Raw genomic sequence first — 22,448 nt, 5'->3', positions numbered from 1 at the left:
GCAGAAGCCTTTTGCATCCGATGCAAAGAGAACGATCGCCCCGTGATGATCCGATCCTGCTGCAGTGCTGCCCCAGGTGGCCAGATCAGAGCTGGAACGAGGAGCAACGAAAGTGATAGCCAAGGATTCTGTGTTTCAGTCGTCCAAAATGTGCCTGATCTCATTTTGTCGAGGACTGAACATGCATATTGCCATGGCACCGCAACGAAGCTAACTTGATTCAACCACATTTTGTCGCCCAGAAAGCGAAAGGATCGCGCAAGTACCAATTCCAAGTCCACGTCACCAATCCGGAACGGGATTGCAGTTTCTACTGCCGGTTTGAAACATGGTTCCTGGTACAAGTGGTCGCCGAGTTCTTGGCAGCCCGTCCCAGTCCGGAGGGCTTTATGGGTTCCCCAGCTGCTGCATGAAAAGAAGCCTGATGCAAATGCATGGGCCATGATGCCATCATTATTGGCCTCCCGCAATTGCCGCTGGACCTCCTCCACTCCATCATCATGCGTACATGGGGCCATGGATCATTGGTTCCCTCTTCACACTCCTGCTCTTCCTTCTCCTCCCGCCTTTTGCCCTTTCCCGACGACGCTGCAAAATTCTTAGCGAGTAAGAAACCCAGGAAAACCTGGGCGCGCGCACATTGTTCGCGCCGAAAATGAGTAGGAACACGCGAACAGAACAGGGAGGGCTGCGGGCTGCCGAATGGCATCATTGCTTCTTCTTTTTAACAAGAATGGCATCATTGTTCGATGCATGGTTACCTAGAAGATACAGTCCACTACGTTCGAGTATCCGAGCAACAGAGCGATGCATCAGCGGACAGCGGGTATAGTGCGGTCGATTGAAGCGTATAATGTGCTTTCTTTCCTTGTTATTTTTCTCAACGGATGCTTACGTGACGTCCCAGTGAAAACAGAGAGTGGGTAAAAAAAAAAAAAACAGGCCAGTTTCACCTTGACTGGCGGGGTCCGCACCAGCCGGGGCTGAAACGGTAGAAAGAGGAGAGAGAAGAGTCGCCATGAGCCGATAGGCAGCGAGAAGAGCGTGGCGCACCCAACAGTCGCGGCCTCGCGGCGCTGGTATCCAGGCTCCCCTCCTCGTTTTAAACGCTCCCCTCCTCTCCCCCTCTGGCCCCTACTCCCTCCTCACTGCTGATCACAGCGCATCGCATCTCTCTCCGGTCATAGGACCCGCCCTCCTCCGCGGCTCCGGCGCCGCACCCGTCTCCAGGAGCAGCTGTCCCTTCTCCGCGCGGTGGAGGTACTGCGCCGCTCTCCCTCCTCCTCGCCATTCACTTGTTTCTTCTCGTGCTCTTCTCTATGAATGGTTGCCGTTCTTGAGAAATTCCCCCCTAGCGTGCAGAGGGAGGGAGAGTGTTTTGGAATTGCGATAGTTAGGGTTCTTTGATTCTTCGCCATGCCTGTGTTTCCCCTCTCCGCTGCATTTTGATTCAATGTGGCATTTATGGTTTATCGCTGGGTCTGCAATCAGAACAGGGCGTTCCTCCTCCACTTGAAGAGCTTCAGTTACTTCTACTCGGGTTCCGAGCGCATTTATTTCGTATTAGGTGCGGTCCACTGCACCAGGCGTTTGCCCATTCTGCGAGGGGCGAGTTCTCTCAATTTTGGTTGGTTCTGTTTGTAACTGTACTTCGTTAAAAAAATTATGGTATCGCCCGACTGCTTGTTTGAATGCTGTAAGCGGAAGGAACAAGTTTTTTTTTTCTTGCTAGGTTCAGAGAAAGTTTTGCTTGGTGCACTTTTCTTTTGTTGCTATTTGTAGAGAACAATTTTGGGGTGCATGCATATGAATATATATGAGTTGCCAATAATCAGTGTCAGGCATGCAAAGTTGAGCCGCTACAGTCCTAAAGGTTCCACAGGTTTTACAGTTGTTTTCAACTCACCAGCATTTGTCACCCGCTGTAAATTTTGTCCTTTTTGTTTGCTTAATTTGTTATATGTGCGGTACAGTGATGGATCTAGCAGCACTACCATATATGTCATGCCATTGTACCACGGTAGTAATTCACACGATGACACCGGGTTTTATCAATTGCACAAGGCGTCCGAACTGTGAGCCCCTTGCAAAATCATGTCTTAAGCATCGGGTTCAGAAGACTGACTGCCCAGTACTCGATTGTTCTCTGGAATTAAAAAATGTGATCTTGTAGTCAACTGGGCACTAACCAAGATCTTGTAGTCAGTAAACAATCCTGGAAAGTTGAAAACCCGTGCGTTCAGTTGCAGTTTCACCGCGGCTCATCTCTTACAAAAGTTTACCTGTCACTGCCCTGCCTTCCCAAGTTCACATATTTTATTTAGGATGGAGCATTCCGGTTCTTTTCTGGCCAAAAGAGCAATTCAGAATTGCCTTTGTTTGCCCCACTTTTCTTTCACCTTTTTTTAGTGATATTCGCTGATCGTGTAGCTTTTTTGGTAGTGGCCACTGCCTCACTCGTGCTGCACCATGTATGGGGCCCGGGGGGGGGGGGGGGTGCTGGGGATAGTATGGCGCTATGGGCGTCGTAAGGCTGCCATTTTTTTTTCTTTATCCTAAATGCCAATGGGGTTGATTATTAACCTTGATTTGGCTGGTAATGATCAGTTCAAACCTGCAATCATTTGATGCTTGGGCTGCGAGCTTAAGCATGTTGTGTTCTGCAGTTAACTTGCATGCTCTGCGGCTCTGGTATAGAGTTTAGACTATTTTTTCATGGAACTTACTTTGTTGTTTCATTCAAAAAATTCTTGAACGATGTGACCTAGTCTGAGGGGATCACCTTGTCATTTTTTTGTGTGTTAAGCATAATTTGGTGTTTCATTCAAGAAAGTTATTCATGATGTGATATGCTTTCTTTGAGGCTAGAATGGCTGTGCTTTAGTTCCCTTCTTGCATTGTCTCCTCTTTCTCTGCTTTCACGGATGCCTTTCGGCTTTAGATGCCGGCCCTACCATTTCAGCTATTTTTGGGCCTTTCAATTTCAATTGCTTTCGTGCTGAACCTTCTAGCCATTCTTTGGAAGTAGAATCCTTGTCCCTTGTGTTGACTAGCCATTGGTTTTTTATTCCCACGATTTAACATTACTTCGTAGTAAGAGAGAAGAATCTCTTTAGCAGTTTAGTGAATGAGAAGTGTCGGTAAAGTGGTTGTCTGCTAGACTGCCAGGACCCTCAAAAAGGGTGATCAAGCATGCTTCACGGTTTACAGTTCACACTGATCAATTTCTTGGTATCATGACTTTCCCACCACTATTTGATTTTTTAAAGAAAAAGCATTGTGCACTAGTTTGGAACAGAGAGTTTCTTATAGTTCTTAGACTTTGGATTTTTTTTCCTTTGAAAGTACCTTGGTATTTTCATGGCGTGAGTCACTTGTGGGGTAAGGGGCTTCCTCACTGTGGCTTCCACAGCTCACAGGCGCACATGCTTTCACATAAGCACATGGTACCGTGCTTCCTGCTAGGCTCAGCGCATGCATGTTTTCTTCTGAGTTATGATGAGTTCAAGACTGAGTTACTTTTCAAGCTGTACTTTCAGTTTCAGAATTTAGCCCTAAACTTTTCATTTCATTGCAGACGGCTTGGTTATTTCTCAGACATAATTTGGTGATGCTGGGGCTCTAGTAGTCATATTGCTTCGAAGATATCAGCTATGGATCATCTGAATCATGAAAGCTATTTCCCTCTACTGCTCTGCCTACATCTTTTGCTGCTACTACTACTTCCTTTTGCTATGGCAGATATAGCCTCTGAGAAGCAAGCACTCCTTGCTTTTGCCTCTGCAGTCTACCATGGCAACAAGCTCAATTGGGGTCCAAATATCCCACTGTGCTCATGGCATGGTGTGACATGCTCACCGGACCGATCACGTATATGGGCCCTTAGGGTACCAGGGGCTGGTTTGATTGGTACGATTCCTGCTAATACTCTTGGCAGGCTTGCATCCCTCCAAGTTTTGAGCCTGAGGTCTAATCGTTTGAGTGGGAGCCTTCCATCTGATGTTGCCTCACTTCCTTCTTTACAAGCTACATTTCTTCAGCACAACGAACTGTCGGGAGACTTGCCTTCATTTTTCTCTCCCAAGCCTTAATACCCTTGATCTCTCTTACAACTCCTTTACCGGACAAATCCCATTAGGTTTGCAGAATCTTACCCAACTATCTGTCCTGAATTTAGCCGGAAATTCCCTGTCTGGGCCAATCCCTGATCTCAAACTTCCAAGCCTAAGACAGCTAAATCTCAGCAACAATGAACTAATGGGTTCGATTCCTCCATTTCTCCAAATATTCTCAAATAGCTGCTTCTTAGGGAACCCTGGATTGTGTGGTCCGCCTCTAGCCGAATGCTCCTTTCTACCTTCATCAACACCATCACAAGTGCCTTCACTTCCATCATCGCCACATCGTGAGAAGAAGGCAGGCAATGGCTTGATAATTGCGGCTGTTGTTGGGGGCTTTGTCATATGTTTGCTAGCCGCGGTGATGTTCCTTGTGTGCTTTTCAAAGAGGAAGGAGAAGAAAGATGAGGTTGGTTACAACAGTAAGGTGACTGATGGTGCAAGGATTGAGAAGCACAAAGAGGATGTCAGTAGTGGTGTCCAAATGGCTCATAAGAACAAGTTGGTATTCTTGGATGGATGCAGTTATAACTTTGACTTGGAGGATTTACTGAGAGCTTCTGCTGAAGTTCTTGGCAAAGGGAGCTATGGAACTGCCTACAAGGCTATACTTGAGGATGGCACCATTGTGGTAGTCAAGAGGCTAAAGGATGTTGTGGCAGGGAAGAAAGAATTTGAGCAGCAGATGGAGCTTATAGGGAGGGTAGGCAAACATGCAAACATCGCACCTATTCGTGCTTACTACTACTCAAAGGATGAGAAGCTTGTTGTTTATGAGTATATTGCTACTGGCAGCTTCTCAGCATTGTTGCACGGTATGCTAATGACTTTCACCGATGCATTTTCATTATTAATATACAAGTCTATTTTACTGTGCAAACTATTCCTGGTGACTCCATAGAATCCCAACTCATATTAAAATTGTCTAGAATATATAATGATACCTCCAAATTTGTCATAAAAATATACTTTATAATGGTACACAATGGTGGTAAATGTGGTGCGTTAATGACTAATCCCTCTGGGACTAGAGGGAGTTAGAGCCTAACAGTCCATTGCAAGCAAATAATCACCAAACAAGCCCATGCTTGCCTAGCAAAGCCAGCTTACATGCCGAAAGAATGGCATACTTGTCAAGTTGTAAGCGTATGAAATATGATCTGAGTGATTGTCAAGTTACACCATTACCTATGAAATTAGGATATACATGTACTTTTTTCTCTGCCGTTTATTTTCTCAAAGGTTTATTCTATTGAGGAAGAGGGCTCTTTGTAATATTGCATCATCCACTCCCTGCTGCACCAAGATATCGCAGTGCAATATTTATGCAGTCCATTGATAGTATTTCTTACTAAATGCTGATAAACAGGTATTAAAGGCGTTTGTGAGAAGACCCCGTTAGATTGGAATACCAGGATGAAGATCATACTTGGAACAGCACGCGGTATCGAGCACATTCATGCAGAAGGTGGCTCCAAGCTCGCCCATGGCAATATCAAGTCAACCAATGTCCTGCTGGATCAAGGCCACAACCCTTATGTGTCAGACTATGGGCTGAGTGCTTTGATGAGCCTTCCAATCAACACCTCCCGGGTCATTGCTGGTTACCGAGCTCCGGAGACCTTTGAATCCAGGAAATTCACACACAAGTCTGATGTATACAGTTTCGGTGTCCTCCTCATGGAGATGCTGACCGGCAAAACTCCCCTCCAGTCACAGGGGCAGGATGATGTCGTTGATCTACCAAGATGGGTGCATTCTGTTGTCCGCGAGGAGTGGACAGCCGAAGTGTTTGATGTCCAGCTGATGAAATATCCTAACATAGAAGATGAGCTGGTCCAGATGCTCCATATCGCCATGGCGTGCACGTCGTGGTCACCAGACCGACGCCCGACAATGGCAGAGGTGATCAGGATGATGGAGGAACTCCGTCAGTCTGCTTCGGAGAGCCGCACTCCCTCCAATGGCAATCCCAGGGAATCCAATCCTCCATCGGTGTGAATTGTTGGATTTTCCAGCTTAGTCAATGTGATTCTGATTCAGAACTCGTGTATCCAATATCCATGACATCGATGATATATCCTCCATGATATAAAGCCACACTGGAACCATACAGCGTTGTATCATTACAGTTGTAACGTTATTCCCTGTGCCTGTTAACTGGGAGACGTTAGCATATCTGCTCTTATTATCTGCCTACTCAGATGTACGGTAACTTTGGTTCATCAGAACGTGTTTGTTTACACGAGTGTGTAATTGAGTCGCTTATTGTGATGGAAATATAATGGGCGTTAACATCTGCTCTTCAGTCCTAGAAACAACTAACAACATACCACGGCTCCCAGAATGGAGGAGCACAGCACCAAGCAGAGAATTGCAGCATGTACAAGAGAAAAATGAGTAGCATAGCACGACACAAATAATCATAACAAAGTCACAAGAAAAAGGCAATAACACAACGACTATTTTGCATACTAACCCCAAGACAGGCAATATATCAAGCAAGTAGCTATCTCCACATGTTACATTGTCAGTGCATCTCTCACATCCTGGCATGCACCAAAATTTCAGTTGTTAACATGGTTAGACGGTATTGGAGGGCCATGATACATAGCCTCTTCTACAAGTCAACACAGATTTCTTCGAAACACAGCTCCTGCGCCTGAAAAAAGGACAGGGGAAGGAGAAGAATCGGCAGTGACATGAGCACTACCAAGAATGAACAGAGCTTCCATACTCTGTTGAATCTAATCCACCCATCCTATCTTTAACATAATAAAGAATTTATCAGCAAAATCCAAAAAAGACTCCTGGCATCCAGATCTTCTAGATATGCAGACAGTTATTTCTGGTTTACCAAATCAGCACCACTGACATACCTAGCAACAAATGAGATCAATCGGAATGGAGCACCGATGATCGGAGCGTCAGAAAATGGAACCTCATCTATCTCATCGTCTGCTCCTGGTTGCTGCGGGCCATCCTCATGAATCTGTATATCATCCAACGGAACTGGAATGATTTCTTCACTTGTTAGTCCATCAAATCGATGCTCACTGACATCAACATGAGCTTGTGCTACACTATTGCTGGTGCCTATTTCTGGAAGCTGCATTGATGTTTCTTCTGGATGATTACTAGCATATGCATTGCTGGGAGTATTGTTGATTTGGCCATAGCTATTATCAGGAGTAATTTCCACTGAACTGCTCAGACCTCTGTCAGCAATCAGTTCGTTACCCTGCAGGAAGGAACATGTGCAAATAGTTATTACCTGTAGAGATGCGAATTACTAATCCTAAACTATGAGCAGGAATACACATGAAAAATAACTAACTACAATATGCAGAGTCCATAATGTCCCGTTGGCATGCAAATATCGGATGAATAAGAAGTAACTTTGTATGGCAAAACACTTGATGAAACTATGGAAGGATAATGATAGCACCAATTTTGCCAATTCATCATACATGTCCAATGAAAGGAACAGACACTCAAATAGTCTGCCTCTAAAAAATCACTTACTTTGCTCATCATCTCAGTAAAACCAATTGTTTGCTGATGAAGTAGTGGACTAGTGTAATCCATTCGATCTACCACCTTATTGTCAGAGACCTGCATTACCATTTCTATTACGTTCTAGAAACTGAGGATAATATTCATATGTAGTAATTTCGCTAGAGATATAATAAGGCCATATAATAATATAGGATAAAGTCCATCTTCCACCCTTCAACTCTTGCTAGAGTCCGATTTTCAACCTTCAATCCCAATACCACACATGAATCTTGAAGTACTGAAACCGTACAGATTATAACCCCTTGCTCACTCGAATGTGATTTTCACCCAATGCGGCATACATGTGGGCATGTGGCAGTGGTTTTGCCACATGGATTACTTAACAAATACGGCTGGGCGACAAGCCATGGGCGGAGAGTCATTTTTTTTGGGGAGGGGGGTTCAGGTGACAGAGAGATGCATGGGCTGCTGAATAACTGTAACTGTAAAACAAGTCCAAGTGGCAAAACTATTGCCATGTGTATGCCAAATATGATGGAAACCACCTTTGGTTGAGTGCGGGGCAGAATATCTCCAGTTTTAATACCTCAAGGGTATAAGATGCACGGTATTGAAGTTGAAGGTGTAATACAGACTCTACCATAAAAATGGAACACTTCAGAATTACCATAAAAATATAGTGCCCCTTTACCTTTTCAGTATTCGAGGCTTCACTAAGAGCAGCCCTTGCTTCAAGTGCTTGTAGTCTTGAATCTAGTTCATCAGATTTTTTTACCAGTATCTGATTTTCCTCAAAAGTATTGTTTGAAGCTTCCTCCAGCACCTTCACCTGCCAGGCTTTGTTATTAAATGGTAATATCAGAGGAATATAAGCAACATTATGCCAAGCTCCAAATTCGAAATGTTCACATTCTGGCAAATAAACCATGAGAAAATAAGAGATTTTTTTTAAGCGTACATGATGTAGCATGTTGAAATAGTAAATTTACCCAGAAATTCAGATTATTTGATAAATAAAAGCTACCAACATTCTTATTCAGTAGTTAGCTGATATTTTTTTTCCTCAACTAGGTAACCAGATATTGCACAACCAACCCTACACAAATAAAATCAAAAGTAAAAAAAATGCAATACCTGTTCCACCAGGGTTTTATTTGTTTCCTCCAGCTCACTTAATCTTTCTTTAAGCAAAGCCTAAAGAAAATCAGTTACACATCAGCCCAAAGAAACAAAGAGAAAAGGCCTTCAAATGTGTGCTGCATCTCAAGTAAAAACACAGCAAGAGAAACTCGTTATCCATGTATTACCTCTTGATGAGTTAAGGTGCCATTGATGTCATCTATGCACCTGACTTTGTTAGCCAAAACTTCCTACATGGAATCAGGGATTAGACTTGTAACAAGAGCATGTAATAAAAAAAGGAGAAACACAGCGGTGTTTTAGCAAACATAATTGAAGCCTAATTAGTAACACAAGAGATAACACACTAGCCTAAACCCTGATTCACTAGCCAAATAAATGCACTATCAAGACATGTTTCATGGTGGATTTAATGAATTTGGTGTTGTCGATCTTCGTGCATTTTTCTATAAATTAGTCAAAGTTAGAGAAGTTTGACTTAGGACAAAACTAAACAGGACCTACTCCCTCTGTCCTGAAATACAAGGCATTCTAGAGTTTTTAGGACAGATTAGGGGAACTGGCAAAAGACGCATGTACCCCTGAGTTATGGCGTGGGGAGTTGTGTTGCTTGGTTGTTTTAATGGCAGTTGCAGAAAACAAGGAACCCGCTTCATCTAATCCACCAATCAGCTAACTCCGAGGGGAATTAAATGAGCAATGATCTACCTAGGATGCCTTGTACGTATATGAGGACAAATTTCAAATCCTTAGATGCCTTGTATTACAGGACAGGAGTATATTTAGTAAAAGTTATCTCCTCAATTTGGGGTTTCAAGATCATCAGTAAAACAGAAGGTGCTACATTTGTATTTCACTCTTTCCCATAGCATAATATGTACTTTTAAAGGCATCTTAAACCTGCACCTATGGCCGTGGCCCTAGTCACCCTAGGTGCAAGTTTGCAACTCTAACCTTGAATCCCGATCTAAATCCAGGCAAGACTGACTTCGTGCCACATACACCTACTCAATTAAAGAAATCAGCTGAAAAAACATTAAATACCTCCTTCTTAATCAGCATATCGTAACCAATCTGTAGATTACTCAATTTTTCCTTCAAAAGTACCTGCAGATTAGAATGACAAAATTTTAGATGGATAAACTTAGGTCAATTCACCATGCTAGAGGGCATGGAATTGCAATTGATTAAACCACATGATGGTTTGCATCAAGCGCACGAAGACTACCTCATTTTGTGCATGAAAACCCACTTTGCTATGCAACTTTTCAAGCTCACCCTCCATGGTGCTCTGCAGGAGAAGGATGAAACATTATTTCTTATATGATGGTTCCCGCACTTCAATATTCGTGCGCTCATCAGCATTGAATTCATCCAACCAAAGCACTAAACTCTTAGACACATGACATAAGATATGGTAAAGCAAGATTTGGAACTATTCTGGCATGCATGTGTCATGTGTCCTGTACTCCTGTCCTGTATACAGAACACAGTACATGACTAAGAAATCAGAAAAAAAGGACAAACATATTACATCATTTTATTGACATAGTACATCCAATACCAGATTAAAGTTATTCCAGCACTGGAAACATAAATTAAAGAGCAAGAGAAAATGATATTGGTGCCTTCATTATTTGCTACACTTTTTGTGATGTCACCTTAAGTATGAATAGGGTGCAAAATGAAGAAACTAGAAACATGTACATCAAAGTTGTAGAATGACTTAGACTTAGGGAAACATTAGTAAGTCTGAAAATGTTTTATATCTGGCTTCATAGGGACCACATCAAAGTAGAAAATTGCAAACTGGAAAGTGGTAAATGCAAATATGCTTTTGATAGATCTTTTTCATTTCTGTCATGAAAGCAGGTAGGCTGAATGCTGGCAGTTGTAATTGTGAAAGTTAATATGGAGGTGGAATGGTGAATACCTTTGCAATGTTTTTCTCTAAAATTACAGTACCAAATAAAAGATTCAGAAAAATCAAAACAAAACAGATTTTTCAAACATGCCCCTACCAATTTTTGAAGCCATAAACTCTTTTCATCCTCCAACTGCTTTATTGTCTCATGTAGTTTATCCTGCATTGTAATGTACTGCTTTATTGTCTAATTGTCTCATATTTAGACAAGTGCGGAACTAAAATAAAGTCACATGATCCCCATAACTATACGACTGATACTGTTGCGGAATGAAGGTATTATATACTAAATAGTTATTTTGTTCAAGCACTGTGAAAAATGAATAAAAAGATGGAGCATGAGCATTATAATTTCAGAAACTAGCAAACCACTTACGAGTTTGGCTTCGTAAAGTCTATGCATATCAAGCTCCACACTAGACTCTGACATCCCAATGCTCCTCTGATCTGCAGGGACTGCATTGCTGGCCTTATGATTCTGTGTCAGCGTAGGTTCATTGTTCTGGTAGCATGAGATCCCTTCTCCAATAGAGGATGTAGTATCATGGGCATTTGTGCTGTCATTATGATCCAACGGAAGAGTTGGCTCGTGATTCTGGTACTGAGGAACTCCCTCTCCAACACTGGACATGGCATCATCTGCATCAGAACCTTTATAATGATCTCTTGGGGCTGACTCATGATTGTGGTTCTGGGGAGCAGCTTCTCCAGCATTGGATGTCACATCAGCGGTGTTCTTCCCTTGGTTTCCCTTCTTCTTCTTGTTCCTCTTCTTTTTGGCATCCATCTTTTCTCGCAAAGCTCAGCCCTTCAATGAATCCTTATATTAATGAATACATACACATAAAAGAATATACTTTCAGCCACATTTGATGAACAAACTGTTCCATCAACAAAATGAATATGTTAAACGCATTACCAATGTTTCACCTAAGTTTGATTGATTGAAAATACCCGAACCTTTAACTTCATGAGCTCATAAATCATACAAATTTCCCACTTGCAGCAACTAAAACACCTCTATGTGATGAATGCAGGAAGAGGCCTGCTAACACAAGAAATCTCACAGCTGCAACCAAAAATTCTACTCGTATCAAACACCTCAATTTCTAATTTCAAGTATCCCCCTTCCCCGTCGCCCATAGTCTTGAACACGCGAAACCAATGGCTGCACGTCGCAAGATTAAATACTCACAAAGCCGGAGGCAGAAGACAGCAGGCCGCCGTTCCACGCAAAGGATCTAACTCCACGAATTTGTGCATACCCAAAAGTTTCAATTCAGCCGACCATAACAGGTTAACAAGTAATCCACGCCGAACTCGCGGCAAAAAAAATTGCCACACAAAATTCGCTGCAAGTATTGGGAAATGACCGTGGAGCAAGAGAACTAACCCTAGAAACGCCGCCGCCGCCGCTACCCCGTTCCAGTCGGAGGCGGGTGGGGATCTGGGGCCGGCGAGAGGAGAAGGAACGGAGGATTAAATTAGCTGGGAGGGTTGATTTCGGGGGGAAGCGTGCGTCTGTTTGATTAATGGGGTGGGGATCTGCGCTGTCGGGGGAGAGGAGTGGAGACTTCGGAGGTGGACGACGAGGACGTGCTGGCGGAAGCGCAACGCCCGGCGGCCTGTCGCGGCGCTCGTGATTTTCGTCAATCAGGAATACGGGCCTCATTGGATTTGGAGCCCATCCGCATCTGGGCTCGGACTGCTCATCCCATGGGTCCATTTTGGCCCACTTCTATCCAGCACTTACCCGGCCCAAGCGCACGCTTCGGTCGCTCCTCGTTACACACAGAGAGAGAGAGAGAGAGGCGCCGCCGCCGCCTCCCTAAACCCTCGTCAGGCTCACTCCCAACAGCGGCGGCAGAGGCCTACCGCCGCAAACCCTCTTTCCCCGCACCAGCACGCGCAGGGAAAACTTGGGAGGGAGCGAACCGGAGCTAGCACTATGGCTCCGGCGGACGGAGGCGGGGAGCAGCCGCACAAGGCTCACCGCCAGCACAAGTCCGGCGCCAAGGCGCGGAAGAAGAAGGGCAAGGGCAAGGGCGCAGCCGGTGATGACGCGGGGGGCGAGCAGAAGAACCCCAAGGTACGATACAGATTCGAGCAGGCTCTTGGTTGTTGTCCGTGGAGTGACCTACCCGGGCGAGGGCGTTCAGGTTCAGCAATGATTAAATGTGATCGTTAGCGATCTTGCTCCTCTTTTTTTGTTAGCGGAGATCGTATGGGAAGTAGTATTTCAGGTTGTTATAGCTCGACCGTTTAAATGATGCGCGCAGTAAGGGTTTCTGCTCATAGAACGATACTCTATTTTGGGATTGCTAGTTAATTGGAATACACATCCTGATAATCACTTTTACCTTTTTATTGAGAACCTGATAATTCTGTAGTTTAGCCACCTGATTCAAGTTATGCACAGTTGCACACTAGTCAAATCAGGTTGTTGGAGCAGTTCGGTCAAAATTCAGAATTGTTGATAACTTTGGACTAGTCCTTATATCAGCAACCTAAATATAATATATATTGTACAAGGTGTTTGATGACATTATGGAGCATGCAGCAGTGTTAGAGAATGCCATGTTCTAATTAGAGTACCTTGCCATTCTTTCAGGCTTTTGCATTTCAGTCAGCAACAAAGGCCAAACGTCTGCAAGCTCGGTCAGCAGAGATTGAACAACGGCGACTTCATGTGCCAGTCATGGATCGTTCAATCGGTGAACCTCCTCCTTTTGTTGTAGTTGTTCAAGGACCTCCGCAGGTATGCTCTACGATGTGCACAAATGATGGTTAATTTATTGTATCTTATCATTACTTAACTCCAAATTTATTAGGTTGGGAAGTCGCTGTTGATAAAATGTCTGGTAAAGCATTACACCAAACAAAACCTGTCAGAAGTCCATGGTCCCATCACTGTTGTATCAGGTTAATGAACCTTTTATATCTTGTACATCGAAAGTCAACACATGTTTAAAATATGCCAGATTGTTGTGAAGATGCTAAGCTTTGTATATATGTTTTTTGTTGCTTGCAGGTAAAAGCAGGAGGGTGCAGTTCTTGGAGTGTCCAAATGATATAAACGGAATGATTGATGCTGCTAAAATAGCTGATCTTGCTTTATTGCTCATTGATGGAAGCTATGGTTTTGAAATGGTGTGTTATCAGACTTTTGTTTTCACACATATTACCAGTTCAATATGTTGCTCTGTTAAGTTTTCTAGCCAGCTCTTGAGAAGAATTTAGAATACCCCTTTTCTCTCTAGATGCACCTTAGAAGCTCATCCATTGTGACTTCTTTCTCTATATGTTTGGCTGGGTATTCTGTTGCCAGCGTTGCATATCCTGCTATGCTCATATGTTTGTTTCTTTCCTCATGACCTAGTGTCCAACAGTGTTAACTATTAAATGTCAAGCCACATTGTATCATGGTTTTGACTTTAGCTTGTACTGATGGGTGCAGCTGATATTGTATTGGCCTATATTGTCGATTGTCATTTTTATTTTTGGTATCTGCATGTCTAACTCCATAATTTTTTCTTGGAAATGAACGCTTATTCCCAGGATACATTTGAGTTTCTTAATATCATGCAAGTGCATGGATTCCCCAAGGTGATGGGAGTGCTTACACATCTTGATAAGTTTAAAGATGTGAAGAAACTCAGGAAAACTAAACAGCGCCTTAAACATCGATTCTGGGCTGAGATAAAGGAGGGAGCAAAACTATTCTACTTGTCTGGTCTCATTCATGGAAAGTAAGTTTCTTTATTCTTCATATATTATTTTCTATTTAATTAATTGGAATACCAATCCATATGGTTATGTCAGTAACCAGTTCAAGCACCCCATACTATAAAGAATTGCTACGGCTTCTCTCATAGTGCAGCTTTCATGATGCAGATGTATATTACCTGCTCATTTTGCATTCTTTGAGGAAATTACTGTCTAGACCCTGACCATTTGTCATATAAATTTCATTCAGATACACCAAAAGAGAAGTCCATAACCTTGCAAGATTCATCTCTGTAATCAAGCCTGTTCCATTGAGTTGGCGGATGGCACATCCTTATTTGTTAGTTGATAGGTTTGAAGATGTCACCCCTCCAGAAATTGTGCGCCTGGACAAAAAGTGTGACAGAAAAATAACATTATATGGTTACCTTCGTGGCTGTAATATGAAAAGGGGGACCAAGGTGAGCATTTGCTCTTTTTATGGTCATTGGAGCTTGTTTGAGTTATTTTGTTGCTTCTTTGTTATTTGAAGCACCAACAAACAGCTACATAGTGTTTCTTTCCCAGACAAGTGCACTTGCGTGATATTAAAATGCGCAATAATTTGTGCAGGTGCATATCACAGGCGCAGGTGATTTCAGCTTGTCTGGGGTGACGGGTTTGGCCGATCCTTGCCCTTTGCCATCAGCTGCAAAGAAAAGAGGATTGCGTGACAAGGAAAAGCTGTTCTATGCACCAATGTCTGGTCTTGGGGATCTACTTTATGACAAGGATGCGGTTTACATCAATATCAATGATCATTTTGTTCAGTTTTCAAAGAATGATGACAATGACATACCTAAAAAGCAAGGTTAGTCTATAACCTATCCATTCCCAAATGTCCCTCATTCATTCGTTGTGATGTTTGTCTTGGGGTTTCATGAAGTATATTTATTCATTATAATGCTATCCTGATGGAAGTGCATGCATAAACATGCTTTCATTAACAAAAATATCAGGCCATGAAGCCAAAAAAACTATTTTCTGTTTTGTGTTTTTAACTTCTCTAGTAATTCAAATGAGTGTCTTGGTCTCGAATTATTTCTGATGCCGGATTGTGAAATGAGGCTGGCTGTTGCGTACATGATTGCGGCATGGTCCACCTGGAAGAAATCCAAGTAACTAAAGTTTTTGCTATTGACCAAAACTAGAATGTCCATCTTTGTGATTCTTCAATCATTCCATTTGTTACACCTTTGATTGATACATTTAGTTTGTGTGAACATTTGGATATGGGAGCTCGTTTTTTCAGGCATCAGGTCTACCGTGCAGCATGAAGCTTTTAAAAGCATGTCATTGTTTGTACACTTGTACTAAAAGTGTATTGGCTTCAATTTTCCATTACCCTTAATTGTTAACTTGACTTTGCACTTATGCCTTTTTTGGTTCGACTGCTGACCTGTCACTTTACAGGGAAAGGTAAAGATATTGGTGCGGACCTGGTAAGATCACTTCAAGAAACGAGATACTCCCTTAATGAAAAACTGGAAAAAGGTTCTATAAATCTCTTTGGCAGAGGGCCTTCTGCACAATTCAAAGACAGTGACGTGGATGGCAATGCCATCTCTGCAAGCCAGGATGACCAGGGAGATGCAAAGCAAGTAGACGGTGTTAACATTGCGAATGCTGACACCATGGACAGCAATGGGCATTCTGAATGCTCTAGTGATAGTGAAGGGGATGATGATGATGATGATAAGTTAAGGGATCGTGATGTTGAATTAAGGGAAAAATTAGAAATTTGCAATGGAAGGTTGAGGCGGAAAGCTGTATCCTCTAATTTTCAAGATGATATTGACGACGAGGTTTATTATTTAACCCTTATTTCCTATCAATGAATAGCTTTTATTGTCTCAGATCCTGTTGAATTCAGTTTATGATCCTTGTCATTTGGAGCATGGATTTATGTGTAGGAAATAGTTCTCTCTTTTGAAAAATATGCATTTGTTTGTAATACGCAACCAAGCCAGGAAATGTCATAGTCCAGGCTGGGAATTCTATTTGGTCAAAGTGGGGTGTTCTTTTGCATTAACTAATTCTTTTAGTACTTTATTACATAATATTTCAATCCTTTATTTACCTTATAGGGAACTGATGAGGATGACAGTGATAATGAGGATTCTGGCGATGACGAGTTATCTGAAGGTTCTGCAGCATCAGATGACAGTGGAGAAGCTAGTGCTTCAGGTAATACATGTTCACACACATGGATATCTTGCTTGCTGCAGCGACCTATGCCACCGTGCAGATTGTCGTTGCTCATTTCTTTGCTGGAATAGTTATCTTTGCAAAGAAAAGTGAAATAATTTTTTGTTTTGACAAGTAATTTGTTTTGTAATTTTGCAATTTTAGATGACGAGACTGGAAATAATTCAAAATGGAAAGAGTCCTTGCTTGCAAGAACACTGTCCCGACGGAGTGCCAGTCTGATGCAGCGTGTTTATGAACAACCTTCAACAAAGCTAGATGGTGTGCTGTCAGAAGAAAACAATGATAGTGAAGCCAATAGCTCAGATGAAGAATTTTTCGTACCAAAAGGACAAAACAAGGTACAGGTTTGTTGCTTGCATGGTTTATGTGTCGAAGCTATACTATTTTTTCTGTAGGATAAATTATATTTTCCCCTTGTTTGATTTGTCATATTAGTTTGAAAGTTAATTGGTTAGAAGAGATCGTCAGGAGAGGGAAGTTAATGAACCACTCTTACCCTAACACCATACCGTCCTCACCCTGATCTGTTTGGACAATGAAAGTGTTAGTCGCTAATTGCGCTTTCAGTTTTTAGATCCATATTTTCTTTCTTGTACTTCCCTCATTTATCTTTTTGGGTGGAGGAAGACGGATTATATTCCTATATGTTAGGTTGTACTTGGAGTAATTCATGTAGTGCCCACGGTTGTAAAAGTTATGCTAGTTTATTATTGGTTTGGAACATAAATGTGTGTTTTTTTTGGTTCGCAGCAAACAAATAACGATTTACCAACCTTTGATGATATTGATGCTGAGGATTGCTCCAAGTTTTTCAAAGCAGAGCTAAGAGATTGGTCTAATGAAGATCTCATCAATGCCATCCGTGACCGTTTTGTGACTGGAAATTGGTCAAAAGCTGCTTTAAGAGGACAGGAGTTAAATGAAAATGGAGAGGATGATGAAGAGATCTATGGTGATTTTGAAGATCTTGAAACTGGTCAGGTACATAGGATCCAGGCATCAGAAAATTCTGAAGGGAATAGTGGTGGTCACAAAGAAGATGACCTAGAAGTTGAAGAGAGAAAACTTAAGAAGCTGGCCCTGAGAGCAAAATTCGATGCACAATATCCTTAATACATGGTCAATGTTTTATTATCTTTTCATGCCATTACGCACTTACTAACAATCATATTAAGGGGAAGGCACTGTTACTTCCATGCTATTTTCATTTGCTGTTTTTGTTTCATGCTCTTTTGCTCATCTCTTATGCTGGGAAGGCGTTCTCCCCATAGTATGTTTATTTTGACAGTATTGCTTGATGCTTTTTTGTTGTTTTATTTTCAAAGTACCTTATCTATCTTTTTTATCCTTTGATTCTTTGACTGAAACATACATATAATGGATCTGAGCTTTCTGGCGACGAAGCTGATGATGACAAGAAGAATTCCAAACGAGAACAGTCTAATGCAGGGGGCTATTTTGATAAAGTATATCTTAATGTGCTTTGCCTAGTTGCTTCTTTTAGGTCTTCGCTTTGTTTCCGGGTCCTAATTAGCTTTTGTATCTTCAGTTAAAGGAGGAGATGGAAATTCGCAAGCAAATGAATATATCTGAGCTTAATGATCTGGATGAGGATACCCGAGTAGAAATTGAGGGATTCAGGACTGGCACTTATGTCAGATTAGAAGTACATGGTGTGCCATTTGAGCTTGTTGAGCATTTTGATCCTTGCCACCCCATTCTTGTTGGGGGTATTGGCCTTGGTGAGGAGAACACAGGTTACATGCAGGTCAGTTGCCTTCCATAGTCCATAGGAATAATTGACCTGCTAGATTGATACATGTTTGTATTTATTGTTCCTGTGATGGTAGCATCTCTCTGCTGTCTGGGCTAATTTTTTTTTTCAATCAACACTCTGGATTGGTGGGATGATATGCTGGTGGTTTGACATGAATAAGATGATGGTACATTTAGTTTTATGATCTTGGCAATCAATTTATGATATACCTACAGAAAAATTTATTTTGTACCCTCAATATGCAAAACCAAAGCAATTCCACGGAATATTGCTCGCTCGATGCCAATTGGAAGAAAGAAAGGGAGATCTAGGATTTATTGATAAAAAGATAGTTGTTCCAGTTGTACAACAAGTACAACTGCATGTTTAGTTGTGAGTGCTCTTTATAATGAATGGAACTCATTTCTCAAATATACTAAATACATACTCCCTCTGTCCCATGAAGAGTTCAATTCTAGTTTTTCTAGGACAGATTAGTGGTGGCGTGAAAAGACTCTAATACCCTCATTTGTTGGCCACATGCAGTAAGTTTTGGTATGCAAATCAGATCTGACCACTTAATTAGGCAGGTAGTTAAATCTAATTTTTTGGATTGCACTCTTTTGTGGGATTTTTTTCAAAAGCTAGGATTGCACTTTTCATGGGACAGAGGGAGTACTTTTACATCCTTGCCATGCAATCACTCAAATATAACTAGTTTGTTATTACAACATTGAATTTTCTGAATACTACAATCGTTCAAATGGATGTCTGTCTTCTTATTAGTGATTCATGTGTATCTTATTCACCATCATGTAGGCAAGTTTGAAGCGCCATAGGTGGCACAGGAAAGTGCTGAAGACAAAGGACCCGATCATTGTCTCAATTGGATGGAGGCGATTTCAAACAACTCCTATCTATGCAATAGAAGATCGGAATGGTCGACATCGCATGCTGAAGTATACGCCTGAGCATATGCATTGCTTTGCTATGTTCTGGGGACCACTTGCTCCACCAAAGAGTGGTGTGTTGGCAGTCCAGAATCTTTCCAACAATCAGGTAGAATCAATGATCTGCTTACATTAGTTCATACATGATCAAAGATACAAAGGAAACATCTTAGTTGTTAGAACTTCCTCATACTAATGCCATGTATTGCCTTTCCTGCCTTGTTTGGGGTACTTCTCTCACCTTTTACTGGCTTTGGATGAAGAACAACTATGATTCTAGGTAACTGAACTACTGAAAAGTATACTATAAAAATCAATCCTAGCTGAACCAAGAAAAAAAATAGTTGTCCTACCATTAAACATGAACTCTGGCCTAGACTCTATCTTATAATTTTTGTTTCATCCTCTCATTTGCAACAAATGGCATATCTGGTTTCTCTATATTGGAAGCGGGGTTGAAACATTGTTTCTCTTTATAGAATGATACAGAAAGACTAAAATTGGTCAGTAGAGGGCATAATTTTAGTTGATGGATGTGTTTATTAGTTATTTTTATGTTGCCCTTTCATCATTTTCCTCGGGATCCACTTCAAACTTTCTGTTATTTTTTTTCTCGTTCTTTTTTTTTATCAGTCATTTTTATGTCCTTGGGCTGATATAATTTGCAACAATGCTTACACATCTTCCCAGGTGCCATTTAGGATAACTGCAACAGGCTGGGTTCAAGAATTTAACAATACTGCCAGAATTGTGAAGAAGATCAAGCTCACAGGCACACCATGCAAGATATTTAAAAAGACTGCTCTGATCAAAGGAATGTTCACATCTGATTTAGAGGTTGCTAGGTTTGAAGGTGCGGCCATTCGGACAGTAAGTGGAATCAGAGGACAAGTTAAAAAGGTAATGCATAAAACAATATGCTTCAATAGTGTACCACGCCGGTGCTTGTCACACAAACTCTTCTGTTTAAGCTATCTTCGAATTTCCAAATCGTAACCACAAAACTGTTTAGTGTCACGACGTTTTTAATGTTGCAACTTGTTTCTCTTCTGCTTAGTTCTTGTGATCAGTATATGTAGCGGATGGTAAATTTGAAGTGGAAAGACTTGATTCCTAAGCCGACAAAGATATCTAAACTGTTGTCACCCTTGCACTGTTACCATTCAGATAAATTGACAGCTTCAGGACTAAGCACTTGGAGTTTAAGTATTAATTCAAAACGTTAAGCAAATCAATTAATAATAAGAGTAAAAGCTCTAATATAAGGGGCCTCTTCAGATTTTAGTTTAATTGCAGAAGTGGGTTGTAGTTAGCCTTTTTCTTTGAGCTGTTAGTGAAGAGGAAATTTGGGTCATCTGGATCATGGGACACACTAAGCTGACAATTCATGAATTTGGGCTAATACAGCTATTAAACTGTATTCATGCAAATAAAATTTTATTCATTGCAGGCAGCAAAGATTGAACCAGGAGATGTGCTAAAGAGAAAAGGGGAAAATACAGAAGGAATTGCAAGATGCACATTTGAGGACAGAATTCTTATGAGCGACATTGTTTTCCTTCGCGCCTGGGTTAATGTTGAAGTTCCCACTTACTGTAACCTTGTGACAACTGCTCTTCAACCTCGAAAGGAAACTTGGCAAGGCATGAGAACAACTGCTGAGTTGCGGAGGGCGCACAATATACCTATTCCACACAACAAGGACTCGGTTTACAAGGTTCTTAGCCTTTAACTTTTTTGTAATCACATACTGTGTTAGTCCTGTCAATAATAGTGGTGTTATCTCCGCTTCACAGCCTATTGAGCGGAAACCACGGAAGTTCAATCCTGTAGAGATCCCTGCAAAACTGCAGCAGTTGCTTCCTTTTAAATCTAAGCCAAAGGACAGACCTAAGCAGAAGCAACCAACAGTTGAAAAGAGGGTGCCAATAATTTTGGAACCCAGTGCAAGGAAGACACAAGAAGCTATTCGACAGCTAATGCTGCTCAAACAGGAGAAGGTAAAGTCTCATGCGCACAGCAGCCTATGCTATCCTGTGGCGTTGTTCTGCATCTTGCTTATTTACTTTCTTGGGTTCTTGTAGGCAAAGAAGAAGAAAATCAAGGAACAGCAGAAGAAGAAAGCATATGAGAAAGAGAAAGCCAAGACTGAACAACTAACAAAGAAACGACAGCGGGAAGAGAGGCGTGAGAGATATCGGGAAGAAGATAAGCAAAAGAAACGTGCGCGCAGATGAGCGCAATGAGCTGAAGAAAGGATCTATGCCTAAGGGACCCAGCAGCAACCCAGAGCTTGTTCTCTCAGTCCACACAACATGTGCCGCACTCTTGCTCAGTTGATAGCTGGTGAGTTCGAATGCTCCGATAACATCAGGGTGGAAAGGCGTGGATCATCAGGGTTGGATTCAGCTACCTGCGGGCCTAAGTTAGCCGCTCATCAAGTTTTGTACTGTTCGCTATAACGTGAGTTTTGTCATTGGCACGTGATCTTTAGCTCCCAAATATGTTGGGAGTGTGAATTTGGAGTCTATACTACCCTATGGACCGAACAAATGGGCCGATTTTGATGCTTCCGAATGTTCTAATGGTGATATGTGATATCGCGCTGTTGTCTGCTGACGACGTTCTGCTATTGGTACTGACCGACTAGGACACGTCTTTGACAATAGCACGTGCTTGTAGCTCTGTTGGCCACGTCCTAGACAACGTCTTTGACGATAGCTGTTTTCCGGCACGAGTATATGCATGTGAAACGGAAAATGAGTTAATATCCGGCCTGGCGTATCAGATTTCTTCTTTCCTTCTTTCCTGCGAGTATATACATGTACATTGTACAGTAGTGGTGGTCCTATTTGACATAGCACAGTGCACACTTTGATGGTTATACAGGCTTTGAACTCTGGATAAGTTGAGAACGAATAGAAACCCTGAAATACTCTGTCTGACTCTTGTTTTTTTAAAAAAAAAATACTCTGTTTGATGAGGTGGTGCAAGAGCGACAATTGACAACCCAGAGAACTAGGCATACCTGGCGATTTTTTTTGTTGATATAAAGTGATAAGATA

At 41.9% G+C, this 22,448-nt stretch overlaps 3 protein-coding genes across 7 annotated transcripts; 2 read left to right on the top strand and 1 right to left on the bottom strand.

Moving 5' to 3' along the window:
* The first annotated feature begins 1,052 nt into the window (after positions 1-1,052).
* Positions 1,053-6,417, top strand: LOC101766496 (probable inactive receptor kinase At5g58300). Its single transcript, XM_022823054.1, is given in 4 exon segments — positions 1,053-1,260; positions 3,578-4,079; positions 4,081-4,933; positions 5,488-6,417. Coding segments are annotated over 3 exon segments (1,911 nt in total). The 5' UTR covers positions 1,053-1,260; positions 3,578-3,653; the 3' UTR covers positions 6,120-6,417.
* A 140-nt stretch (positions 6,418-6,557) lies between these two features.
* Positions 6,558-12,305, bottom strand: LOC101765267. Of its 5 annotated transcripts, XM_004984425.3 has the most exons (11): positions 12,095-12,305; positions 11,897-11,942; positions 11,078-11,509; positions 10,799-10,861; positions 10,006-10,068; positions 9,822-9,884; positions 8,945-9,007; positions 8,772-8,831; positions 8,329-8,466; positions 7,644-7,733; positions 6,558-7,359 (listed from the first exon to the last, which is right to left on the bottom strand). In XM_004984425.3, the coding sequence occupies exons 3-11, from the start codon at positions 11,486-11,488 to the stop codon at positions 6,961-6,963; spliced, it is 1,350 nt and encodes a 449-aa protein (XP_004984482.1). In that variant the 5' UTR covers positions 11,489-11,509; positions 11,897-11,942; positions 12,095-12,305; the 3' UTR covers positions 6,558-6,960. The 5 variants fall into 5 exon arrangements, with proteins under 5 accessions (XP_004984482.1, XP_004984483.1, XP_004984481.1 ...); XM_004984426.3 differs by lacking the exon at positions 11,897-11,942 and having other exon boundaries at positions 11,078-11,521; XM_004984424.3 differs by lacking the exon at positions 11,897-11,942.
* A 205-nt stretch (positions 12,306-12,510) lies between these two features.
* LOC101764870 (ribosome biogenesis protein bms1) lies at positions 12,511-22,002 on the top strand. The gene is made up of 18 exons (XM_004984423.3): positions 12,511-12,790; positions 13,313-13,459; positions 13,533-13,623; positions 13,733-13,851; positions 14,260-14,450; positions 14,678-14,888; positions 15,040-15,277; positions 15,880-16,271; positions 16,554-16,653; positions 16,819-17,015; positions 17,428-17,780; positions 18,050-18,143; positions 18,227-18,445; positions 19,253-19,492; positions 20,074-20,283; positions 20,834-21,100; positions 21,180-21,383; positions 21,468-22,002. Exons 1-18 carry the CDS (start codon positions 12,650-12,652, stop codon positions 21,618-21,620), a joined length of 3,567 nt encoding a protein of 1,188 aa, XP_004984480.1. The 5' UTR covers positions 12,511-12,649; the 3' UTR covers positions 21,621-22,002.
* Positions 22,003-22,448: the final 446 nt, after the last annotated feature.

Source organism: Setaria italica, chromosome IX, assembly GCF_000263155.2.
Source record: "Setaria italica strain Yugu1 chromosome IX, Setaria_italica_v2.0, whole genome shotgun sequence".
Taxonomy (NCBI): Eukaryota; Viridiplantae; Streptophyta; class Magnoliopsida; order Poales; family Poaceae; genus Setaria; species Setaria italica.
Note: the sequence above shows the minus strand (reverse complement) of the source record. Positions and strands in the feature narration are given on the sequence as shown.